General features: G+C 34.7%; 1 protein-coding gene across 29 annotated transcripts in view; it reads right to left on the minus strand.

The window, feature by feature from the left end:
* The window catches only part of RIMS2 (regulating synaptic membrane exocytosis 2), a gene marked incomplete at both ends in the record, with an annotated part of 502,005 nt that overhangs the window by 109,961 nt on the left and 365,980 nt on the right, over window positions 1–26,064 (minus strand). For 4 of the 29 annotated variants that reach the window (XM_082312740.1, XM_082312729.1, XM_082312754.1 and 1 more), the window contains one exon: window positions 3,475–3,507. The exons of 23 other annotated variants lie outside the window; for them this stretch is intronic. In XM_082312740.1, coding sequence (XP_082168866.1) covers window positions 3,475–3,507 — 33 coding nt within the window. Of the gene's footprint in view, window positions 1–3,474; window positions 3,508–14,055; window positions 14,146–26,064 lie in introns of all 29 variants that reach the window. 2 more of the 29 variants (XM_082312751.1, XM_082312752.1) reach the window with 2 other exon arrangements.

The following is a 26,064-nucleotide window of genomic DNA, read 5'->3' on the forward strand; positions in this document are numbered from 1 at the left end:
CTTCTACTGCAGTTGATCTCTTAAACTCTCTCAATCTTTCAAATTTTTTGCCCTTGCTTTCTCCAACAGTTTATTTGCCAGATCCTTCTACTGTTTGGCGCTCCACTGTCCAGGGCTATGAGCTCTTCCAATTTGGTCACCCATCTTTAATAGGGTTCTTAGCTTTTGTAGGTTTCACCCCCAGCAATCATGTTATTACAAAGAAACATCATTTTCCATAAAAATTATAAACCACAGGAAAAAACATATTTCGAAGTCCTTGTCTATTTGAATTTCATTCTCAAAGTTAGCAAAAACTCTAATCAATCCTTCGTGTGTTCTTAACATGAGAGTTTTGCTCCAGATGTTGCACAAAAGAACTGGAATCTCTATTTCCCTGCCTTTCATGGCCCTTTAGAAATGAAGCTGTCCCCACTACTCCATCTTCTAATTTGCATCCACCACCAGTCATCCAGCAATGACTGGGCATCGCTACTCCATCCCTTCTCATCCTTGAATAAACCTACAATTAATTAGCCAGCACTGGTTCTGCTACATGTACGCTGACTGCCTTTAAACTGTCATGAATCAGCCTTTCCACAGTTTTGGTGATCAATTTTTGCGTATAGCTACTTGAGTCAGCTCACATCTAGGCCTAGATTAATTCTGCAAGGCTGAAGAATGTTTTCTGTTCTCATATGTTTGAAGACCATAGTAAGTATTACTTGCAATTGCAAGTAATTGTTGGCACAATGGTAACTGGTTGGTCTGAACCATCTTACTGATGAAAGGAAAGATGTCTGCTTCATCACTGAGGTTTTTTGGGAGGCAGGGGCTTACTTCCATTGCTCATACTGAATACATAGGGAGGGTGTCTCCCTCACAGTTTTCACAATATTTAAATCCTATGAAACATATTAAATTATTTCCAAAATATGATTCTAGAAACAAATGATGAAAACTCTGCATTGCAAAGCTCGTCCTTCACCCAAGAAAAACAGGGTTTAGTCATTAAGGATGCTGTCAAGCTGTACTGCTGTCAGATAACAAAATTTATGCAAAAATATTATTGCTTGTTAGCTTTCTGAACTTTCTTTTGTGCTTGAAATATACAGCATAAGCTTTGCATGCTCTCTCATAGGACTTTTCAATTAAAAAAATCTAGATATTTTTCAGGGAATAAAATTTTCTCATTTTTGCAATTAAAGATTATAATATCCAGAGAGAAGAAATGGCAATATTTTTCTTTCAATACAATATTCCCATATTCAGATATTTAGCTTTCACAGCACCTCTTGGTCTAATAACACCTAAAATCAATAGCTAATCCTTTAATTCATGTGAATGTTTGGTAGCACGGTAAATACCACGAAAACCATTTCTTAATGAAACCTGTAAATGGATAATCCTAGTTCCACACATTTTAAAGCAAATTTTAAAACAATGGGAAAACATCTCCTTCTAAAGGTATGTCTTTGAAATGTCACCCTTACTTTTAGCTGTGCGCACAGCTGGTCCAAGTGCCTTGTACTGAAATGTGTATGCTGTTTTGTCATTGAGGTAAAACATAAAAGAGAACCCGTTTCAAATGTACATCTGAAAATATGTTACTATGCACAAAATAAACTAATTGCTTCTGAGTTTAAGGGCAGTAATAATAACTTCTGCAACTGCACTGCTGATCATGCTTTTCCATTTCTGTGCTAGACAGTTAAATTTATCAGTGCCTAGTACATTTACTGAACAGTGTTGGTGAGCTAAACAGTGTTTTGCAAAAGTGCATCTGAATTGGAAAGTCCAAAAAAGTTAATAATACACAGGTACTGCCTTCTCACATATGTTCAAGAAACATAGGTGCTGAAAATATGTATATATACATATACATATATACATACATAAATATATACATATACATATATATGTACCATATACATATATACATATACATATATATATCCCAAGGATCAGATGGGCTGATTCAATATTTTGATTAAATATATTGATTCAATCAATAACTCAGAGGAAGATTCCTGAATAAAAAGGTCCACAATTTCCTTTTCTTTTATTATGAACAGATGGGAAAGGGGTCACCCAATCCTCTAATTTCATTTCTGTAATGAAAGAGATTCAGAATCACTGCACAGGAACTGGGAATCGGTTGTAAGCATGAGGTAAGTAAACTCAGTCTTTCTACAGCATAATTTATTAATTTCTAATAGTGGTGATTTACAGAAGATGGAATTCAGGTCACACTACCAGTTGTCTTCTCTATCCATACTCAACATTTCCCCCCTGTAATTTAAGTGATTTCTATCTTGAGATTTGTTTAATGTGAAAACCACAGTAAGTACCATCTGTAAGATTCTGTAAAGATAATCCCTGACTCTGATTAGCACAAGAGTAGTACTAAAGGTAAAACTGAGTTCTGAAGGAGCCAGCCATAGTAGAGAAAAGAAAAAAATATTTGACTAAATACCACCTAAGTTTAATGGACCAGTTAATGTACCCAAAAACTGCTTCAGATTTTAGAAGCTAAATGGCATCCAAGTGGCTTCTTTAATTTGTTGACATAATAGCAGAGGCACAAGAAATTAATTAGAGCTTTGACACAATAATTGTAAAATTTAAATTTTACAGGTAAATTTAACTTAAATATGTGGAATTTTGTTGTTGTTCTGACATACCACAACTGAACAAGCAGGGAAGTGTGAACAACTACTGTACTTTCAGAGCTAGGACAACTTGCTAAACATTAGTTCTCTGCCAGTATTACAAAGTACATGGAAAATTCAGTAACATGGCAGATTAAAATTTGATATGAAAGATGATAGCACAAGTAATGCACAATATGAAAGAAAAGCCATGAACAACATAGCTAAGTTAGAGCTCCTTCAATGTTTTGACTTCTCGCTCTCTTGTGATCATAACCTTGTGTTTTACACTTTTTGGCATGAGAGAATAGCTTTTGATCACTGACTACTTCTAATCAAAATAGCTTTTATTGAATGAAGTTAAGTTTGAAATTCCAGTGCATGAAATTTAACTAACTAAAATTATTCAGTTTTCAAATTATATCCTCCCCAGGGTGAAAAATAACCAGTTATATCAGAGTTTCCATAAATTTTGTAGCAGTTTTTAAATGCAAAGATAAAACAAATTATAGATTGTTTTCATGTGGTAGTTGGAAGCTTAAAGGCTAATTTACAGGTAATGGAGATGGGAAATAAGAACCGATATGATAGAAACTGAATCAGTTTAAAGTCTTAAGGTGTAGCACACATCATCAGTTACCTTTTAACACTTTTTGTAGAGTACATAGTTTATAGGTAATAAAAATTACATAAGTGTCTTAAAGTTAAATTCTTACAGTTTGCCAATATTTAAATATATTGAGGGGGAAGAAAGTGAAAAGTATGTGAGGTGAGCTGTGATAAAATCTATAGGAAAGGTAAAATGAAAAAAATAACACAGAGAAAAGCAGTAGAAGAGACAGACCTGAGTTTCTTCTCCTTGATGATTCCGCTTCTTCTGTGATCACATCGTGTAATGTACAGACATAGACAAAGGAGATGGGCGTGAGAGGATGTATTCAGAAGGTTAAAACTGACACTGAGGGAAAGGGCCAAAAATTGTTTTAGAGAGAAGTCTGCAGAGCAGAGTTAGTAAATGGGGAAAAAAATAACACAGACACCAGAAGGAAGAAGAAAGCTGAGAAAGAAGTGGTTAAACTACTGTTGTTGAAAAAGAACAGTAAAGACAGGGTTAGTATAGGAGCTGAGGAAATAACGAAAGTTGTAACTGACAGCAAAGTCAATCCTTGCAATGAAGCTGAAGAAAAAGCTGGATAGTAAAAGGTATGTTAACTAGCATAAACACTTTTGTTCATGACTGTTCAACTTTTTGGAACATTATCTATTTGAACACAAGTATTATTTTGCTCTTTCAAGTATTGAACATTCAGTTTAACATCACCAATGCGAAGTCTATTATTGGATTTTTCAATTATTAAATTGTTGTAATTTATGCTGAACCAAACTTCACATATCCAAAATGGAAAACAGATTTTTTTTTCAAAAGAATATACAGGCTCAGGAATTTCAGAATCCACATAACACACTCTGGAAAGGACTGCATTATTGTAATACTCTGCCAAAGGCAATATTATCAAGACCAAAATACAGAACATGAGAAAAGAGAATGTATAGCTATTAACTCTCATGGTCAATTCAGCAGACACTTTTTCGGAACCAAATGTTACTCTCATCTCACAGAAGTCTAAGTTACTGCAAATGCATGCAAGTTAAATGCCAAAACAACTATCTCATTACTTACTTACATTATTACTTCACATTCAAAAACACACTGCCATTTCAGACATGGAGAACATCTGAGGGACAGTGTCATTCTCTGTACTGAAAATCTATTTGTAACAAAAGAATGGGAGGAATTCATCTTGAAAAGTAATAATAATTACAAAGAACTGTGAAGCTACCATCACTAGCAGAAAAGATGCATTCTTCCAAAAATCATCAGAAATAAAAAAATAATATAAAAGCCCTGATCTGATTTCAACTTGCAGTTTGTTAATGAGTCACAAAACATTGCTCATAATTCATTAACACTGCAGATGTTAGATTAAGAATTCCAGAAGAGTTCACACACCACAAAAATATGCTGTAATTTTAGCCACATTTTACAGTCAATATCAAGATACCATTGAAAAATGCAAAATTAGAATAAGCAATATAAATTGATAAAATGAAATGAAAGACAACACTAAATTTCATCAAATAACCACTGTGTTCTATAGTTAAACAATTTTATTCTATAGCTGGCAGATTATAATTTTCATCTACTATCAAATGCCAAGACTGTACCAAAACTTTGTTGTAAACACAAGCAGCTTGTAACATATATATTTAGAATGCATTTTTAGGCAATTAGATTTGCTTACAGAATGAACACTCATAAGTGTTATATATGAGATATATAATATGAAAGCATAGCAGCTTACAGTTTTGACAAAAGATGCTATGTATTCACATGTTAAAAAAAAGTAATGGCGTATAAATATCTTTTATCTGGGCAAGTATAATGAATCCATAGGATGAAATACAGCTAAGAGAATACAAAGATCTACTTCTCCCTGGTGTATTACAGCTTGTATTGATATAGTGTAGCTATAATTGCTATAACTGTTAAATAAATAAATCATTATTACCACTACCAAAACCCAGCTAAAGTACTTAAAATTTTCTGAAAATGTTTTTTATTACATATCTATAGCCCAGAAGCAAGCACTCCTACTATGTCAAAAACAGTTATTGGAAAGTCTCTATCATGACCCCCTTATACTTCATTTATTATTTTTAATATCAGTAAGAATGCATATCTTTGAGATATATACTGCATTAAGATAAATCCTTCTCAAGAAATTTTCAGAAGATGTTTGGAACCACATTATTTCCAAATTAGGAATATGTCTGGTATGGTAAGGCAAGGCATTCTAGTAGTGTCAGTGTGGCTCAGCATGGACACAACTGAATACCAGGGAAGCTCCCTTTGAAGATTTTAGAACCAAATGACCGATTTGGCTGCATATCAGTCATATGTACCAATACTTTTTAAAAATTACATTTTTCAAAGTCCTCATGCAAAGTCTTTGTTACGAAAAAAATTATTTAGACATCAAAGAGGCAAATAAAAATAATTTTTAATTACAAATATTTTTCAGTTTTAAGTTTTTACTGATCAAATATATTAGAAGAATAATTCTAATAGAAGCCAAAGAGGAAAATAAAAGATAATAGGTATCTTCTCACTGTGGATACCTGTTTATCTGACATCTTGTCTCTTGAGATTAATGGCTTATAATATTTTTGTATTAAATGTTGCAAAAATGAATGAATTAGTAGAAGTTGTGGCATGGTAATGCACCAACTTCTTTCAGTTAACAATGATAAGAAAGAAGTACTAATGGACTGATTAATTTAGACACAATAGCACTTATGTGAATCAATCTCCTCCTGATTAAGAAGCCATGCCATAAATCCCAAACAATAGTTTGAAAATCCTCTGGCTCTGTAGCTTGTAATCCACTAAAATAGATCTTTGTTGATAGAAATACATTAAAAGCTGAGAACAAAATCATGGAATAAAATTCTATTGAATTTACATCATGTCAATAGGCAGTCTTCATTTGCATAGTTATTGCTTTGTTGTGGAACTAGCATTTATTTGGATCAATTGTTCATCTTGATGTGTGAGAGTGGTATATATAAGGGTATTATACACAGATTTAGAAACAAATGAGACTCTCAGTGAATAAACTTATAAAGTAAATGAAAACCAGGTATTGTACTGCAAGTCTGAATAAAACAAAATAAGTACCATCTATTTTATCATGCTTTGATACAGAACTTTTCGTTGTAAGTAATGATGTCACTTATTAAAGAGAAGTATTTAGGAACTTAGTGTTAAAAAAAACATGCTTGAAACCTTACACAGCAAACATGCCCATCTGAAATTCTAAAAGCAGCACAGGACAAAGAGATGTAAGTTAATTACTCTTTTTTTCCCTCAAGGCTTTTCTTAATTTCAGTTTTCTCCTTAAAAAAAAAAAAATCTCTCACTGCATACATGGTCTCAGAAATTTCTGCAACTTTCAGATTTGGAAAGCTTAATTTCTGGATACTCTTCACAAAATAAGATGTGCAATAGCACAATCAAATAGGCATAATCTTAAAACATGGAGGAGACTTTAAGATAGAAATGTTCCATGGAGTCTGTGTGTTCCATAAATATATGTCATTAGTCTGGATGTGATTAGACCTGACGAATGACATAATGCATCTAACTCTCAGGAAGGATGTTCCCTGACACCATTCAAACTCTGCAATGATAAGGATACAGATAAAAGAGCTAGCAGAGCTGGCAGAATAGTTAAGAGCAGAAATATTTGCTAAAAGAAGATTTACAGTGAAAGGCTATTTGACTACATTGAGATGTGAATAAAATCAGTTTTCCTTAATCTTCGTTAATAGCATTAAGCCACATCTTTCATTTACCCTTCCTGTAGATACAGAGCCTGTTCCACACTTCCGATTTTTTTTAATGAGGTAATTCCCTAGTCGTTAAAGGTGAGTTCTTGATCTTAAAGTGTAAATCCAAACAGACAAAATCACAGCTGTATACTGGACAGATGCTGACATTTTTCCTCAAAAAATATCAGCAGAGGACTAACTAGGATAAAGAAAATACAAGGAAGACAGAAGCAATACATTTAATTTTGCAGTTACATAATATATGCTATATATAATATATGCTAGGTAAAGACAGTAAGAATATGGAAAATGTGGGTTATTCCTACCCAAAGATAAGGATAATAGAGAGGAAGGTAGAAAACAACACAAAAGAAGAAATCTTAAATAGTCTCAGTAGCATGAACCCCATAAATCAAACGAAACCATGTAGACTGCATTACTTTTTTATAAGTCTCAAGAGATAAACTAAATGAGGAATTCAGAGAGCGAGCTTTTATCCTTTTGTTTTTCTGAATAAAGTTCACATTATAATTGTATAAGGAGAAAAAAGGCAAAATAGTAATATTTCAAAATATTAATGCACTATAGTTACACATTGGATTTGAAATATCATAAATCCTGAAAAGATAACAAATTTCACTAATAAGTTAAGTGATTTAAGTAGTCAAACATCAATACCACTTCAGAAAAGATACCTAACAGCATAGATACAAATACACCCTCTGTGGTTAATAAAGGATAGATGAGCCACCCTAAATCAGATATCTCCCTATTCTAAATCTGTGCTCATCCTAGTGATGTCAAGAAGTTTCACCACCTACAGAACCAGATTATCCAGGAGATCACATAGATAAGACTGCAGCAATGGTTTCTAAAACACAAAAAAAGCAGTAAAAGGATATATACAAAAAGGTGTGTGGTTTGTTAGACATTTGTAGGCCACTTCACTATTTGTGATCCATCACAATTTGGCTAGGACACTGAAGTGCAATATTTGACTACATCTGTGCACTACTCACAGTGGGACTGCAAATCCCATCCACACAGTCCCTTTTCCTCTCTTTAATCCAATTCTTTGTTACTTTGGTACAGACTAGGCATATTGTCTTTCAAAGTGGTACAGGAAAATAATGAAAGCACATTTTAAAATAAGCAAATACATGAGAGGACTATCTGTTTTAAATACATCATTTATTAATTGCAAGAAGAGTCCCTGGAAAGTGCGCAAACACTCTTTTTTTCTCAAGAAAAGAATTAGCTATGCCATATATTCAATCTACATTACTTCTCACAGGTTAAAAGATCCTCATAGATTCAACATGTAGCTCTTTTTGCAAACTTTAGCCACTTCACTGCTTTTAAGATTCCACAGCATCCTCATAAGATTCTTTTCTGTACCTTCTTCCCCAACACTGAAACTTGTATCAGAGTCATGGACTTTTTCTTCCTCCCTTTCCCAATCCATTTCTTTTGAAAAATGTTTTACTGCCCAGTCACTTTTCCTCTTCAGCAATCATAAACTAGTCCATGACTCCATTCTGCTCCTCTCCTTTTCACAAGCTGGTAATTTAACCATATTTTTTTATTTATCCAATGCTCATGATGCCATTTATATGAACTACTAGTGTGCTCTCCTGTCTTTCTCTCTGTCCTATCATTACTTTGTCTTTTCCAGGCTCATTCATTCCCCATTTTTAACCCTATTTCCCTTTTTATAATTGTCAATCTACCATACTTTCAAGTCTGACTACAAACTTCTTTTAAAATAATCACCACTTTGTTTTGAATTATTTTTGACTACTGTTTTACTACTTCAACAGATTCCATGTCAATAGATAAACTAAAAAACTATACTCACATTAAAATTATTTCTGAAAGGCTTTGTCTATGTACAGTCAAGGGTTACTTCCACCTTCATTACTTTCACTTCATCTCCTTCCAGGAGAGAGACATAAATGTCCCATGGATAACACAAGCCATGATTCCCTTCGAATTGAAAGCCAATCTAAATATATAAAGACCTACCATTTGTAAGCATGCATTACCTTCGTATTTTCTGATGTGTTTAATGTACCATTGTTATGATTCCTCTAAAACTTTAGTTCTATATTAAAGAAATATGGCTTTCCCCCAAATAATTACAAGGACACTCCATTTTTACTTCATTTCATTCTGAGATGTATAAATCCATTTCAACTATTCTGTCTCCTTTTGGTCAATCATATTAAAATATGTCAGCACTTTCCCATGCTTCTGTTCTTCAACTGTTGTTTAGAAATTAAAAGTGACTGTGGCAAAGGTTGGATATTTGATGACACTGCAATCTTTTTAACAGGCAACAATAATGAAACCATTACAGGATGTTTCCAGATAATAACCATCAAATCTACTGTCTCCAAGTAGGAAAAACAGGGGAAAAACAACAGTGTTTCCTTTGCTATCTCATGAAGGTAGTTTCTGCATTACCTGTATCATGTCTCGATGGAGACACAGTTTACTAGACTGCATTCAGCTCCAAAACTTTGGATAGTGAGACTAATTGAACACTTCAAAAACAATATACAGGGAACAGAAATGAATATCACTGCCTTGGTACGCTAAACTATGTGCTTTCTCCCTTTAAATAACCCTGATGGGTTCAAGAGAGACTAGTGATAATACTAGATGAAAATAATTGCTTTTTAAGAAAACCACTATGTTGCCTAACCTTATCTCTATCAGTACAGGGCATATTCCCTACCCATAGCCTACTTCTTTTCCAACTCCTTCTCTTAAGGCCTCAAATATAAAAATGCAAAACCATGTGAAAATGTTTGCATGCCGTACTTTTTTTTTTTCCTTCCACTGACCAAGTAAATGTGATTAAAGGACTAGAACTTTATTCACTCTCTGTTACAGCTCAGAGACAGGGGTGCTGAAAGTAGAAATGCTCAATAATATTAGATAGGAACAAATAACTATTCCACATGCTCTTTGATTTGGTGGTGTCCCAAGAATGCAGTATTCTCTGACAGAGTACTGACATCTGCCAAAGGAAGGGCACACGCATTCAAGACATGGCTTGAATTTTGATGCTATGCTTACCTATGATTCTGCAATTTTACCCTTCCAATCCTTCAAAATCTTTGCATAAATACAGTTGACTCTTTGTAATACATAGAACAATAGTTTTGCAAATTGACTCAGAACTTAGAGATTACAGGCACTGTTAAGAAAACATGTTGATTTCTGATATTCAGGAACAGGAATTTTATCAGCATCTTCTATTGAAAAGCCTGAAACATAAGAACCATTTTACTACTTTATTCAATGACCTAAAATTGTCCTCCAACAAATTTGTTAATCTGATTTCTAGTCATGTATATTTCTTGAATATTAGTGCTTCACATGATGCAATACTACTGTTATTTTTTCTGTCAGTTGCAATTATTTTTATTACCTATTTATGTTTCTATCTACAATTTGCTCACAGTCTCAGTTCTTCAAGGTATTTATATAATCAATATCTATTTTTATCACAGATTTTATTAGCTATAATACTGTCATGGCTATTTCCATGTGACAAGTTAGGTTAAATTATTAATGGCCAAACTGAACTTAAAAAGGGGACAATCTTCCATAACAGGCTATAGCAGAAAAATCTTTGTGTGAAAAGGCAATCAAAACAGGGTAACAGCAATATGAGGTGCCCATATTCCTCCTTGCTTCCCTCTGCAGACTGCCAACTGCAGCCAGGGATTAAGCTGTATTAGTATAACCTTGCTGTTTTCTGAGCAAATAAAGCATTTAAAGCATTCTCGGATGAAAGAAAGCACAGTCCTGTGCAGAGGGCAAATCCCATATTGGAAAGCTTCAAGGAAATTGAAGCTTCCTTTGATAGATTCTGTCAGCCTCCAGCACTGGTAGGTCATGGTCACAGGTACAATATATCTCAACATCCAGGGGTGAGTACAGTGTTATGGCACCTCCTTCCACATGTCCTGACTGCTATGCCTTGAAAATGAGCTAGGTGTTTGTAATGATATAGGGATGTCTATAGGGGACAGTAGTGTGCCACGCATAGCAGATAATGCAAATCCTGCGAGTTGCATTGATTTGTTACACTGGTACTCTTCCACTTCTACTGTAGTAGCCCATTAGTACATAGGGCTTTTTGACAAACAGAGAGAATCAGTTTGGAAAAGCATCCTAGGAATATAAATATGCACTACTTGGTGCCCATTGTAGAGTGTTCAGATACCACCTCAGGTGTTTCTGCCTCATGTATCATTGTCCCGTGTGAACATACCATGGAAGACATTACCCATAACAAATAAGAGCAGAATTTATGCTCATCAAGCATCAGCCATCACAGAAAGACCTAGGACTGTAGAGCGCAGAACACAATTTTTACTCAACTTTGTATCTATTCTAGACTTTGGCAATTGTGACTGTGGCTGTCTGAACCAATGCTGTGTATTCCCTGCAGCACTGGAGATCAGTGGTACTGTTCCAGAGGGAAAAATAGATAAAAATCAGATAAATATCATTTTAATATACAAAACACTTCTAAAGTGACAACTTTTTAATGTCCATATTTGTTTCTGATTTCTATTCTTCTACCTAGTTTTTTTTTTGTCTTATTACAAGATTTCACTCATGCTCCAAAATCTAGAATGCCCCAAGAGCAGCCATCTAGCAAAATATGGCTCCCATTTCTAAAAAATGGGGAAGGTGGCACTAAACAAGTATTGCTAATAAGTATGAATGTGCCATCTGCCTGCACCTCAGTTCTAAGCCCACCTCAGCTAGGAGGTGGAGATAATGTTCTTACCTAGCTACTATGTAAGGGAAAAGTCTGGACAGAGGCATTATTCAGCAGAACTCGCCCGGGAAAGGCAACAGTGAAGATGTGTAGACACTGTATTTTGAATTTGTCATGCTATAGTTAAAACACGGAGTTGTAAAAGAAAATGCATTACATTCTGATCCTGGCTCTTATGAGCAGTACTTGTTTTATCCCGTAACTTCCTCTGATGCATCAAAAAGTCAGGGAACAGGAAATGCAACTGCAGGTCTGGCCTTTTGCAGCTAGGTTCCCTCATTCCTAGGCTACAGACTCCATCCAGATTTTGCTGCTCTTCTTCAGTTCCGACTCTTACATTTTCAGTTGTACAATAGTTGAGCTTCAAGAAAGGCTTGGAAATGATCAGCATGTAGGTGATCTTAAAACTGAGATTACAGCATTAATTTAGGAGGTGGCACAATTGGCCAATCTTGTAAACTTTAAATTGTGTGATTGGGAAAAGTCTTGTGATTAGACTAAGTGAGACAACTAATATGCCTAATAGAGAGAGATCTGCAGCCCAAAACTGAACCTAAGTATTCGTGGAACTGAAAAATTCCCATTCACATGAGTAGATGTGGATCAACCTTTAAATACGGGATGAAAGCTGCAATCCAAAGATTTATGATTTATCTTTTCCTTTCCTTTCCTTTCCTTTCCTTTCCTTTCCTTTCCTTTCCTTTCCTTTCCTTTCCTTTCCTTTCCTTTCCTTTCCTTTCCTTTCCTTTCCTTTCCTTTCCTTTCCTTTCCTTTTCCCTTTCCTTTCCTTTCCTTTTCTCTTTCCTTTTCTCTTTCCTTTTCTCTTTCCTTTTCTCTTTCCTTTTCTTTCCTTTTCTTTCCTTTTCTTTCCTTTTCTTTCCTTCTTTTCTTTTCTTTTCTTTTCTTTTCTTTTCTTTTCTTTTCTTTTCTTTTCTTTTCTTTTCTTTTCTTTTCTTTTCTTTTCTTTTCTTTTCTTTTCTTTTCTTTTCTCTTTTCTTTTCTTTTCTCTTTTCTTTTCTCTTTTCTCTTTTCTTCCCTTTTCTTTCCTTTTCCTTCCTTTTCTTTTCTTTTCTTTTCTTTTCTTTTCTTTTCTTTTCTTTTCTTTTCTTTTCTCTTTTCTTTTCTCTTTTCTTTTCTTTTCTTTTCTTTTCTTTTCTTTTCTTTTCTTTTCTTTTCTTTTCTTTTCTTTTCTTTTCTTTTCTTTTCTTTTCTTTTCTTTTCTTTTCTTTTCTTTTCTTTTCTTTTCTTTTCTTTTCTTTTCTTTTCTTTTCTTTCTCTTATCTTATCTTTCTCTTCTCTTCTTTTTCCTTTCCTTCCCATCCTTTCCCTTTTTGTCTTCTCTTCTCTTCTCTTTCTCTTCTCTTCTCTTCTCTTCTCTTCTCTTCTCTTCTCTTCTCTTCTCTTCTCTTCTCTTCTCTTCTCTTCTCTCTTGTCTTGTCTACCCCTTACAGTGTGCTTATCACTGTAATATCACAGTGCCTTTTGCAAGTGCATAAATTAATGTGATTAGGACCTTTTATTGTCTGATTCAGAGGAGAGAACACTATTATTATCATTATCATCATGACTATTACTAGGTTTATTTTCTATTGCTATGCATTTGTAGGAACAAAGATAGAGTCGAACAATTTCACTTTACATTTGGGGTGGAAGAAAGTTTGTGACAGTTTTTAGTTTCAGAAGAAATCCATTCATGTACAGGACAGAGGAAGGAAGAGTCCTCTTAGATTTGAGAACTACAGCTGTATGGAGATATAAAATGCAGCTTGTACAAAAATTACATTGGAACATTATTTCTGCCATGTGTGATGGTGCAAGAAGGTTTCAGATTCAAGTCTTTAGAAGATAACTTTCCCACCATACATGCAGTAGATACCTTGGTTTGGTCAACTAAATAAGAATCAGCATAACTCATACTTGGATTCCTGAGGCTTGCACATACAAATAAATCATAAGAAAATTCAAAACCAAAAAGCAAGCTAAGTCTAATATTGTGCCAGAACACTTCTTTTCTAATGCATGTGCATTCTAACACAATTGTTTACAAAAGCAGATCTACTTTGGCTATTCTAAAATAGAACTATGTAATCTAAACGATCTCTACATACTAAGAATTTCACACCAAAGTGAAAAAAAAATAAGGTACATCAAGCACACACGCATTACAAAAGCATGAAATGTCTTTTTATAGTCTCATGCTTTCATGTGGTTTTCCAAACCCTGACAAACCTGGCTCAGAATGGTGTTTCTTTTTCGGCAATGGTTTGTCATCAGTTATTGTACCATTCACCTTTTTCTGCTGGTCCTCCCATGTAACTTCTAGCATAAACCAAAAAAAAAAATCAGAAATATTATGTAACTTACATTATAAGCCACCTAACATCATTTGGGACAACTTGATCTAAACAAATGTACTCTCATTAACATGGCAAAAATTTAGATTAGTTCTTTCTTTAGTTTAGAGGCCTGTGCTGGAGAAAATTAGTAAACATCTTAAACGTGGAACAGAACATACTATACAAAAGTTAGAATCTATGTTATTTGTCAAATATTCTGCTCTCTTTGATATTTAACAATTGGAATAAAAAACCCAGGAGGTTATTTACACAACAATTTCTTTCATTTTTAAAAGTTAGTACTCTATATTCTATAATTTCTTACAATACCTTTGTCTTTCTGTAAATTAAAAAGGAAGTTAAAAATATTCTGATAAAAAAGTCTTTGCAAAGGTATAATTCAAAAAAAACCCAAACAAACAAAACAAAACTGAACCAGCAATCATGTATGTTTACTTTAAAATGATAAAGTATTTTTAACAATCAATCAGTCAAAACTAGGTTGGATTTACTTTTTAAATCTGGGATTTGATTTAAATTCAGTTTTTACTTTAGGCAGATTAGGTTACTCAATAAAAACTCTCTTGCTAATTATGGATCCTGCACCCTCAAACCAGCATTTCTGACCTAACCGCTCAGAAAAAGCTATTAATAGGAGCACATACACTCTCCTCCAGACGGAGACTCCATTCTCTAGACTTGCTGAGGTTAGTCTTTCTGAGGTTGTCAGATATTTTTGGTCTACACTTTCAATCTCCACCTTCTGACAATTAAACTGGGTGGTTAGCATAATACTATAGGCTTTAAACCTTTTGGTATCCCATGCCAAAACCAAATCTAGACCAATTAACTAGAAAGATTCAATACCCTGAACTCCATTTTTGTTTTGGGCTGTTAAGAATCTGCTTATTTTGCTGATCCCACAAAGCGCAAAGTTCCTCACAGCCATTGCACACAGATATAACCACTTTTATGGTCACAGAAATAGCCAGTGATAGAGAAGAATACAATAGATATGGAATAAATTTTCAATCTTATAAATTCAAAATAAACTGACATAAAGTGATATTAGCCTATGACTTTTTTTTCTTTTTAAATGAGGCTGATGGATATCTGGCATTCAAAATGTAAACGTAAAAATGTTATCTGTAGGCATCCTGAAGCCTTCTTATCTGTGTCTGTTGTTGTTCTGTGACAGACTGCTGTCCTATAAAAAGTGGCTTTGATTTTTGAAAATGATGGAGTTGTAGGCTTCAAGTAATACATCAATAAAACTGTTAATATAATGATTTCATGGCACCACAGATATGCATGCTGAAACAGAAACTGTCATCTTTGAAGTACCATGTGTAGTAAATACTAAATAAGAAATTTCAAAAGGAACATTCTGTTTCCAAACTGTGGAAATAAAATCTTATTATGTTTCTTCCTAACAAAAATGTGATTCTTTCTTTTTCTCTATGAAAATACACATTTAGCAATAAAGTATTTACTGATGCCATCTATGCTTCCTTTTTCTTGGATGAGTCCAGAAGTGTCTTCTTAACTAACACACAAAAAAATTCAATCTGACCTTAGTAAAACTACCTTTGAATTTAAGGAATAGTCACTGCTAGGAAAAACAACATTAGACAATCATTTAGGTCAAATAGTGGAGATACTTAGAATAAGATAACAAGTAGGCAGACAGTAATCTCAAACACAGGATGTTGTCAGTATATATAACGAATAGTCTAAATACTTAAGAATATCAGGAAGCCCAGAGTGATTTCCATGCTAGCTTTATGGCAGTTTGAGAAGACGGAACCTTCTTGGTTAGAGTTCTTTCTCGGAACTCCTGATTCAGTTCTGAACCTAAAAAATGTAGTTTGCTCCGTCACCAAAATCACTTATCATACCAAAATTCTCTACCAAAAGAAAAGCTTTCCTAAGCCTTGCTAATTTTTAAAAGGTAAGTATCTAGAAAATAGTTAACCAGCTTGGGAGCACTCTAGAAGTGCTTCTATAATAACACTTGAATTGACAAGTATGATGAAATAAATATCAAATAAAAATATAATTCTCTGAATAAATATTTTTGCCATGTGTTAATCCTAAAAAAAGAAAAAAAACCAAAACAAAACCAAAAAAACTATTATAAAAAGCAAGACAGGCTCCTTTTTTATGTTTATACTAAAAGTGATAGTATAAACATAAGAAATGAGCATGTAACAGAAAAGGTAGAGGGGGGTGGTGTGCTCCAGTACACCTAGTGTTAAGTACAACCTCAGCATTTCTTACATTTTCATTTAGAATATTCAATATGAAAAATATTAAAAATATGGAAATAATATATGATAAGAATAGTTGCATATCTCCAGGTTTTCTGAATTTCTAAACGTGCCAACTTAGCACCAGGAATGTTGCAGCTGAACTGGAGTGATGCAGCAAACTGCAGAAGTACAAGATGATGCAGCAAAATGCCAGATGCTAATGATGAGGAGTTTTCTTATGCAAATACTACCCCCTTCCTTTCTTTTCTCCACACTACAGACAGAAATAGTCCTGTTCACAATTACCCTTTGCTTGAAACATTTTTCTATACTTTCTCTTTTACTTGAATTTGTCTTTTTTTATTAAATCCACTCAGCTTTTATATTCTTTTCAGCACCTAAAATTTCTATGAACCAATTTTTATCAGTGCGTTTCTAGTTTTAGACTTTTAATTAGGTTATCATAGTCTTCATTTTTTCATTAGGACATACTTAATTTAGTCATCTTTTCCTGCAAATGAAAAATCCTCAGAACTTCCTTCTATTTTTAATTTTATAAAGATGAATGCTCAGAAAGGAATTATGTTCTTAATAACGTATGGTGACAACTACTGCAAAAATGAGTCAAAAGTGGATTTGGTTAGTGCTTCTTAAACACAGAGCAGCAGAATAACAAGCCATTAGAACAGCGGGATAAACTGTCAAAAGCTTAGAAACTATGTTTGAACCAGATACTCGAGATCTTTAACTCATGCATTAAGAATACAACAAGAAGAAGAATTAAGACATAGAAAAGGCTAAATTCATGTTATACAAGTTTTAATTTACAAAACAAAGTCCCTAAGAAAATAAAAAAAATGCCGTCAGTTTCAAGAGTTCACACAGAGAGAAATATTCTCAGCTGTGTCAAACCTCTACTAGGGGAAAGCAAATGGCTTGAGGTCATGATACTTGAATTGTCCCAGACGTACTACATTACATCTGGAATGAATCCAGTCCCACCTTGCACCACCAGCATGCTGCTAATGGCATCCAGGCCAGCTCCAAGTGACACAAAGTCAGCAATGAAGGCTTTATGCCAGACTGCTGCTGCTGCTCCTGCATCAGAGAAACCTTCAGATGCCTCAGTAGAACAGCACTGGTGTTCCCCTACCCTGCTGTAACAGGAACTAGACTCATCCAATATCTGAAGACAAATAACAACACACATAGTCTTTTTCTGAGAAATTTAGAGCAAGACCTCTTGTCTCTCCAGGTAACATCCTACAGCAAATCTGAGGACACCATTTTTAAGCTTCCTCTTTTGACAGAGTAACAGCTGTTCTACATTTTTTCCTCCATACACTGGAAGAATATTTTAAAGAATGATTCTATACATTAATGCTCAAGGCATTCATCTGAGATGTGATGATCTGTGTTTCCTCCAAAGAGTGAAATGAATCTGGGTCTTGCATCTTAGAGCATTGCCCTAAATGCTGGTAAAGTGTGGGCAGTATAAAGGCAGGGACAGCACCTCTCCCTTGTGCGTTTTATGAGCCAGACAAAGAGCACGCATGCACACACGCATACATACACCCCGCTCCACGCACACACACACAAACATACACATCCCCCTTCACATGAAAGTAGCTTGCAAATTTGTGCCAAATCAACAAATGATTGCTGGGATATGTTAATAACATTTTAAAATAAATAAGTTGTTCATAAATGGCTGTGTAAGCATCACTTATATCATGGTTTTAACTAATGCAGCATTCCAATAAAAAAATTCTGACATATCTTAATTATTTATTGTTTTCATTTCATCTTCCTTACTGATCTACACATTCTGCAAAAAAACCCTCTGGGCTTCATTCCCTGGGGCTGCAGTGGGAATACATTAAAAGAACTTTAATGGAAGTCATTAGGTAGGCAATAAAAAATATTGCCACATATCTACATTTAATATTATCATTACTAGTGTAACAAAAATGATAGTGCACTGTAGGTTATTCCTTTACTCCAGAAACGTTTTCCTCAAATTGACTTCAAGGCTACATTAATTATTTGTAGCTGTAAACCACTTAACCAGCCTAGTCCAGTAGCAGTCTCTTCTCATTATATTCCCTAGCTGCAAATCCCATCAATTCTGTTCTAAACTTATTTTTAAAATGTTTCACTAGCAGTTCCCTCTATATGGGAAATAAATTGATCTGAATCTTCTATTGCTTATTTTAAAGAAAAATTGTAGATGTACTCAAGCAAGGTCACAGAGAGTACTTGTTGCAATATGACTTAGTAAAATCACAGCCTACCTTTAGCTAAAAATAAAAGTTGTAAAAAAATGTCGCAGGTTTTATAAATATAATAGAGTTGTAAAATATGAAGAAACACCAGAAAAACTTAAATGAACGAGATTAGTCAGAAGACGCCGTTAGTTAATGGTACATTAAATAGGTGTATATTAATATTTAGTAAACTATATTTAAATATGACAAAGTAAATAAATTATTTTTAAGCCACTATAAAGGCTTTTTTCCCAGGGATGTTTGGGCCAGGGGGAGGATTTGTTTGTTTGTTTGTTTTGTATTGTCTTATAAGTTTTTAAAATATGGCAGTTTTGCTCCCTCTTCTGGTCATATGCCCGAAACACGTTAGAAACGAATGTGATACAGCTGGCCCGCTGGCCTGTTATCAATAGGCGTATTTTGAATACCTAGAAGAATAGCTCTAATGAGTCACCTGTTTGGATAAGCACTTCAGGTGTATGCTGGCAGGACTGATTTAAGGTGGGAGAAAGAATGTAGAGAGCCTATGAGGGAGACGAAGACACCATGTAAAGGTACCCCTGATGTTTCTGCAGGTTCCTGAGGCACAACTCGTAGGAGACGAGATCCAGTATCCTAGATGAGCACTACTACACACTTGTTCTGCTCAGATTCCTTCCCCCCAGCATCCACACCTGGTCTGCTGAGGACCAGATGCTGGGCTAGACAGATTTTTAGTCAGACCCAGGATGGCTATCCTCATACTGCTATGAAAGGTAAACACAAAGAAAGTAAAAATATCTCCAGAGTCTAATGATTGATGGATTTAAATAAGGCAAATTACAAGTAACGGCCAACATAAATGTGGAGCAAAATGCAAGCCTACGGTCTGCACCTCTCTCTGCTCAGTTTGCATTCCCATTCCTTGGGTGTCAGTGAGCGCTCTGTGCACGCAAGGAAATGTGAACAGCCTGCAAATCCACCCTGCAGAATGCAGGATGTAAGGTTTAGCTTGGTATAGGGTTTTTTTTTTCCCAGGTTATTTTTATACTTTACTGAAAAAGGTGCAATCTTACAGCAAGTCTTCAAATATTTTCTATGCAGAAAGGTAATTTTTTATTGTATGACCATACATCTCTCTCTCACACACACAAGTGCTCCACAAGCAATCACAGGTGTTCTACCCTTTTTAAGTGCAGTTTAGATTGAAGCTTATGGCACAATTCGAAAATGCTAAAAAATTATTCTGTTCAAAAAATGGTTCTGAAAATAAGCCAGTAGTTTTAAGCACTAATACCACCCAATAAAACAAATACAATAAATGGCTTACAGAAAGATGAAAAATACAGATTTGTTTCTTCAGAAAGCTCTAGGTTCTTCAGAATATCAATTACTACTAATTAATAACATATGTTTTCTTATTGCTCAAATTTACATGCAAATTTATATGCAAATTTTACATGCATCTTTACATGCAAATGCTGTCCACAGCAAAACACCTTTGTTATTTTTCAGCATTACTCATAAAATGTTAGATTAGTTACCAGACAAACTATGTTTGACTAGCAGACAAAATGACATCGCATTGTCATGTACCAGTCTTAGAAATGCTACTTTATATTGTGATGTAGTTTTGAAAGATGCCACCTCACATTTTGTATAAATAAGTCAAAATTGAAGCTATTTATGGAGAAGTTAATAGTTAGACTCTTTCTCATCTGTCATATTTCCTTGGTAGTTTCTAAATTCATAAAATAGTCACCTGTATCATAAGGAATTTCAGCAGAATGTAGGTTCTTCAGTCTGGAGAATTTGCATCTTATGGGTACTTTACTTCTACTGTTTTGTGTTGTTGTGTAGGTTTTTTTTTTAATTTTGCCATTTTCCCAGCATGCAGATTGCAGTTATGTGCCTGCCTACAACTACCACAGTCTCAACAGGTCTATACCTTACCTAAACCTTACTTTGCTTGAACTAGAATTTAATTAAAATGTAGTTTTACTCTGGGTACTCATAACACATATTAATACCTTAAGTATTCTCACAGCACACATAAAACATATATTCAGTATCATTTTTTATGCAAAATTCAGAAACTGCCATGGTCTCTTAGCAAAGTCTAGAGTCAGTGGGCCGGGGGGAATAGAGAGCACACAAGAGCCTCAACGGCACTCATGTTTAGTAGTTCAGGCAAAGTGTAGGTCCCATTTCCAGGAATCCCAAACAGTCTTAGATTGAAGAAGATGCTCAGGTCAGCCAGTAGGATGAGAGTTCCCTCTGGCACGACAGCCACATGCTTGTTTTTCAAAAAAGCGTATGTATACACTATTTCTACAAGTCAGTTAAGCCAGGTCCATCTGTTATCATTTCTTTGACTGGGGTCCCTTTATTCTGCCTAGTTTGCACTTCAATCACCTAAATTCTTTAGATTGTGTCTAAATTGTGAAGCAAGTCTGGAATACAGCATGCTTTCAATTCTAGTCCTCCAGGCATCCAGACTGGTCATAGAGTGGTGGGGCTCCCATGCATGCAGAAACCAGAGTGCATAGGAAGGGTAGGACTAAGTAACCTGGGTCTTGTCTTGGTATAGACTCAAGATACAAATAGGTTCCAGACACTTCTCAACCTGGGAGATGAGAACTGGAAAGCATTCCTGATTCCCATAATAGAGACAAAGCTGTTGTGTAATTATGTAAAACATTCTAACAAGTGAGGGAACTGATAACCTGAAAGGCTTAAAATTTTGCTTTGGTAACTATATGATCTTTTATGCACCTTAAATAAGGACAGTAAGGGACAGAATTACCTGGAGCCTTTTCTCACAAAATCAAATGATCAAAAGGTGTCATACAAAATACATGAAAGAGAAATGCAAAAGACCTGAGGAAAAATTGAAAGGGATAGTGGTTTTGGTAATAAATATTTGAAATCGAATATTAGGTGTAGACCATTCTTTTGGAATGGAAAAGAGCTCTGCAGAAGAAACTTCTAAAACATAAAATGGACACCTTAGAGAAATTAATAAATATATGAAAACAAACTATCTTAAATACAGGTTAGTAGTATTTAGTTTATTGTGCAAAGTACATCTTTCAGGCTCTATAATTAAGTACATAAAATATTGTTTTTGCTGAAGGAGTGGAAGATAAACTGAGAACAAAAAGAGCTTTAGCCTGACTTAATCACTGATTATTGGTTTGTCAAGCCTGTCAAGTCAGTGGCAAAAGCCTCCAACTTTACCAGGACTGGAATTTGGATCCTAAGAGTATAAGACACAGAACTATCTGGTGATTAGCATGCATTATAGTTACAGCAGCAGACTTCCAGCATTTGAATTCACTCAGGACTATGCTGGCACAGCCACTAGAGTAAGGGAGGTGACCCCGTGCATTGCTCTGCCGGGCTGCCGACCCAGCGCCCCCTCTGCAAAGGCACCTCATTCAGTCTATCTGCACTGGATAATAAGTGGTATATTAAAAACACCGTGGTTTTCCCTGCAACACAATGAACTAGCACAGGCAAAACTGAATCCCCACTCTCCTGATACCTGTATTCCCTCTGCTAAGTTATTCTAGGGAAGAGAAAGCTAGGAATAGCCCGTAATAGTGTAACTAGGGCTATTCCCCACGTGGGCTCCTGGTAGAGATGGAAGTGTAAGAGTGAATATCCAAATTTTAATGAAGCCAAGGCACTATCTAGATGATATTTTATTCAGTGCCAGAAGATATTGATGAGACAAAGTCTAAATGTAATATGACTTTAGAAGTACATGGAAAAATAATAACAGGTTTCTTCAAAATTATCAAAGCAATTTAGAAGCATGAACTCGAATAAAACTTCAAAGTAAGCTGTGGTTGTTCATTGCAACTTTCCTGTTCTATTTTTAGATATTAAAACTAAATCTCCACATTAACATTTCAGTGCTTTGAATTAAGCTTATTTCTACAGCATTTGAAATAGAAGAGAACATCAAACATAATAAGAACTAGACAATAGAGATGATTGCTAATAACATAAGCCTTTCTCCACCAGTATATGCTAATTAACATGGTCCAGCTCTCCTATGACTAGCAAAAAAGTGCCAAACTTGTAAAATATATAGCCAAGTGATGTAAAAGTATATAGACCTGGTAAAAGGTGGAAGACAATGCAGACAATTTTGTAGACGTCTGCAAACTGCACTTGGTCTCTTTGAGCAAGGCAGACTGGGAATTCCTAAATGAACAAAAGCATAGAAACTATCCCACTAGTTCTAAACAGGCAACACGATCACATATCTAGGTGGTCTAAGCTACATCTTCAGTAATACAGTTAGCTGTAAAAAAAAAAAAAAAAAAAAAAGATCCGCAGCTTTTGATTCCAAGAAAGATTTTAAAACCACAGCTGAAAATAATTATTATAAGTGCAAGAAGTAAAACAACACATTAAAACTGAACATACATGAACTTACTAATTTTGAACTAGTAGAACTAAGCAACACACACACATGCAGCAAAAAATAAGTAAAATTTCTCAAACACCCACAATTCACTAGCAATCAACTTGCCTTTTCGCCCATTAACAGGTGGGTTTTGATGTTTTTCCTCATAATCTTTATAACATTAAAAACAGACAATGATGATTAACAATTGGAACAACTACTGTGATGAACAACGTAACTATAGCACACACAAATATTTTGCAAACTAAGTTAGCACAATTCCGTGCACTATGCTTGAGTTATCACAAAACACACAGAGTGAACAGTACACAGTACACACACCAGTGAACAATACACACTTAGAGACAGAATCATAACAAAAACAAGAAAAATGCGAACTGTACTATAATAAAAAATGGGAAAGCAAAGATCTTAAAGGACACTTTGGATGCTTAACTGAAAACTACAATTAAAAAAAAATAATAATCCTGCTTTCCAGCTCCCAATCTTGAAATTGCTCTAGCATCCAGATTCCTGATCAAGTAATGAGCCCTATCACAGTAATTATTCCTGACTTTGTTTTAAGAAGAAAATATGATCCATATTTTCTTCTCTTAACTAACAATGGCAGTAGGGTCCAGGGCATGGGATTCCAAATAAACTGTGATTCAGGCACTTATACTGTTAAGCAGGGATGGCATTTTAGGCATATTTATGTTTAGCTAGTAATTTTTTGTACCATCTAGTAGTAAATGGGTTTCTTGCTCAGCTTGTCATTTTTTTGGGCCACCCTTCTGGAGCACTTAATTCTCTCCACATAACTGCAGTAATACCCTCAGTGCATTATCCTTCTCTGGGCTTCATTCCATGGGCCTTGAGGTATGTACCGCACCGCCTACTTTTAGGCAGCTAAGTTTAGCATTGGTCTAGACCCAAGTATTTATAACCAGAAAAGCTTATCTGTGCTGCTCTTCCACATCCACCACGACTGATGTATTGTCACAGACAATTATTAACAGGGATAACAGAATGTAACCTATTAACAGTGCATGTAAATGCACATTCATGCTTTTATGATTCTTCCTTTGAGAAAGAAACTTAAAAGCAGAAAAATGATGGTTGAAAAAATCTTTAGATCTCTGCATGTCTTTCAACCTGTGTGGTGTGTGTTTTCTGAAATTAGAAAGTAAAGTTGTATATTTTAATCACATGGTATTTGAGTTGAAAAAATATTTGCAACTGTTTGATTTGATCATCATCTATCAGTCCTCATCACACTAACTTCCTTTTTCTACCAACAGAACTGTCTTCCAAGCAGGATGAGGGATATTATACAAAATATTCAAAGTATTTCCATGTAATGCAGTTTCCTACTATTTTTGTTCAGCATCATCAGTCCACCTACACAAACTAGGGAAAAAAAAGTGTCACGATACAATAATGTTTACTTCCCTGGTTGTAAAAAGTATCAATGCAAAGCAGAGGGTACCACATCTAAGGGGTGTCCACCCAGATCTGCTAAGGCTGTAACTTGGTCATAGTAACAGAGAACTTTCATAAAGAGGGATAAAAAAAAGTAAAAAAGTTAAGTGATTTTTTGCAGTTGAACTATTTTAAGCATTTACAATCTGGTAAATAAACTATGCAATATTGAATTTGTTTGTCTTGTTCTTACATAAAATGATATAATTATTGTCTGGATTTTGACTTTTAATATATTTACAAGCTGGCTGGTAAAGCTTCCCTACTTGCTCAGGGGAAAATGTTTCTAAAGGAGATAAGCACTTGTGGTCAGACAGACCTGCCTTGACCTCTGATTCCTGAACTCCGGTACGCTTGTTTTCTTCATCTCCTGCTGCATTTGTATAAGCAAGGTATGACAGGGGGAAAAAAGCAAGACAAAAATACGCATGCTTTGTTACAAGTTGTTCAATTAAAAGATAAACATCAAACAAAAGACATTCACAATAACATACAAACCCTCAGTCTGTGGCATAAATTATTTTTGAGTGAATCAAAGATTAAATAAATCCTTGTGTTATTTTTCATTAATATCTCTCGTTTACTCCAATGAGATCCTTCTACAAGTAATGATGGTCATATGCAGCCCTTAATATCCCTTGTTGCCAATTTCTTATTAAATTATTGAAGCACTGGAAAGCAGACAATAAGTACCAAAGCAGAGAAAGCAGACAGATATTGGTATAACCATACATTGGTTTAAAAGCATCTTCTGCTTGGTTTTGCTTTAGTTTTTCTAGAAATAAAAGTCCAAGCCTCTATTCTCAAAAAGCATATTTAAAACCATGTATAAATTGTAAGCAAGTGGATACTCAGTACCTTAATAAGCGTAGAAGAAACAATGCAAATGTTTTTCCAGCTTGGAAAAAAATCCTCAATTTGCCAGATAATATGCTTTTTACCTGGATTTCAGAGTAGTTAAAATTCAGAAAGACAGACACTTTTCCATTAGTAACTACAGTTGCCTAGAGCATATCTAAATATTAGAGAACACTGAAATAGTTGGAAACAATGGTGACAATACAGTTAATGATAAGGAACAGAGATATATTTCTTTTATTTCATTAATCAAGACACATAACTTTCTTTTGTGACAAATCTCATCTAATACCAGGGTAACAACAGTAATGATATAGAAGACTGTTGAGCTGAATAAATGGTGTACCATATGCCTGCTTTAATTTAAATGTCAGTTATTCATTAAACACTGTTTTGATGTGATGTAGATACTGTAGTTTTTCAAGGTTCAGATTTGACTACTTATTGATTTTTTTTGTTCTCTGTTCCCAGAACTTCTTCCAGTTCTCTCATTACTTGCATAGGTTTATGTGCAACTAAATAGCTCCTTGAATTATTTGACTTCAGGTTTAGCTAGCATGCAATAATAATTTAAAAACCACTTGTTCTAACAGGTTATTGTTAACAGGGATAGAGATTTAGGCTATAATCAAAGTCAATGCAAT

Source organism: Platalea leucorodia (assembly GCF_965183815.1).
Source record: "Platalea leucorodia genome assembly, chromosome: 1".
Lineage (NCBI taxonomy): Eukaryota > Metazoa > Chordata > Aves > Pelecaniformes > Threskiornithidae > Platalea > Platalea leucorodia.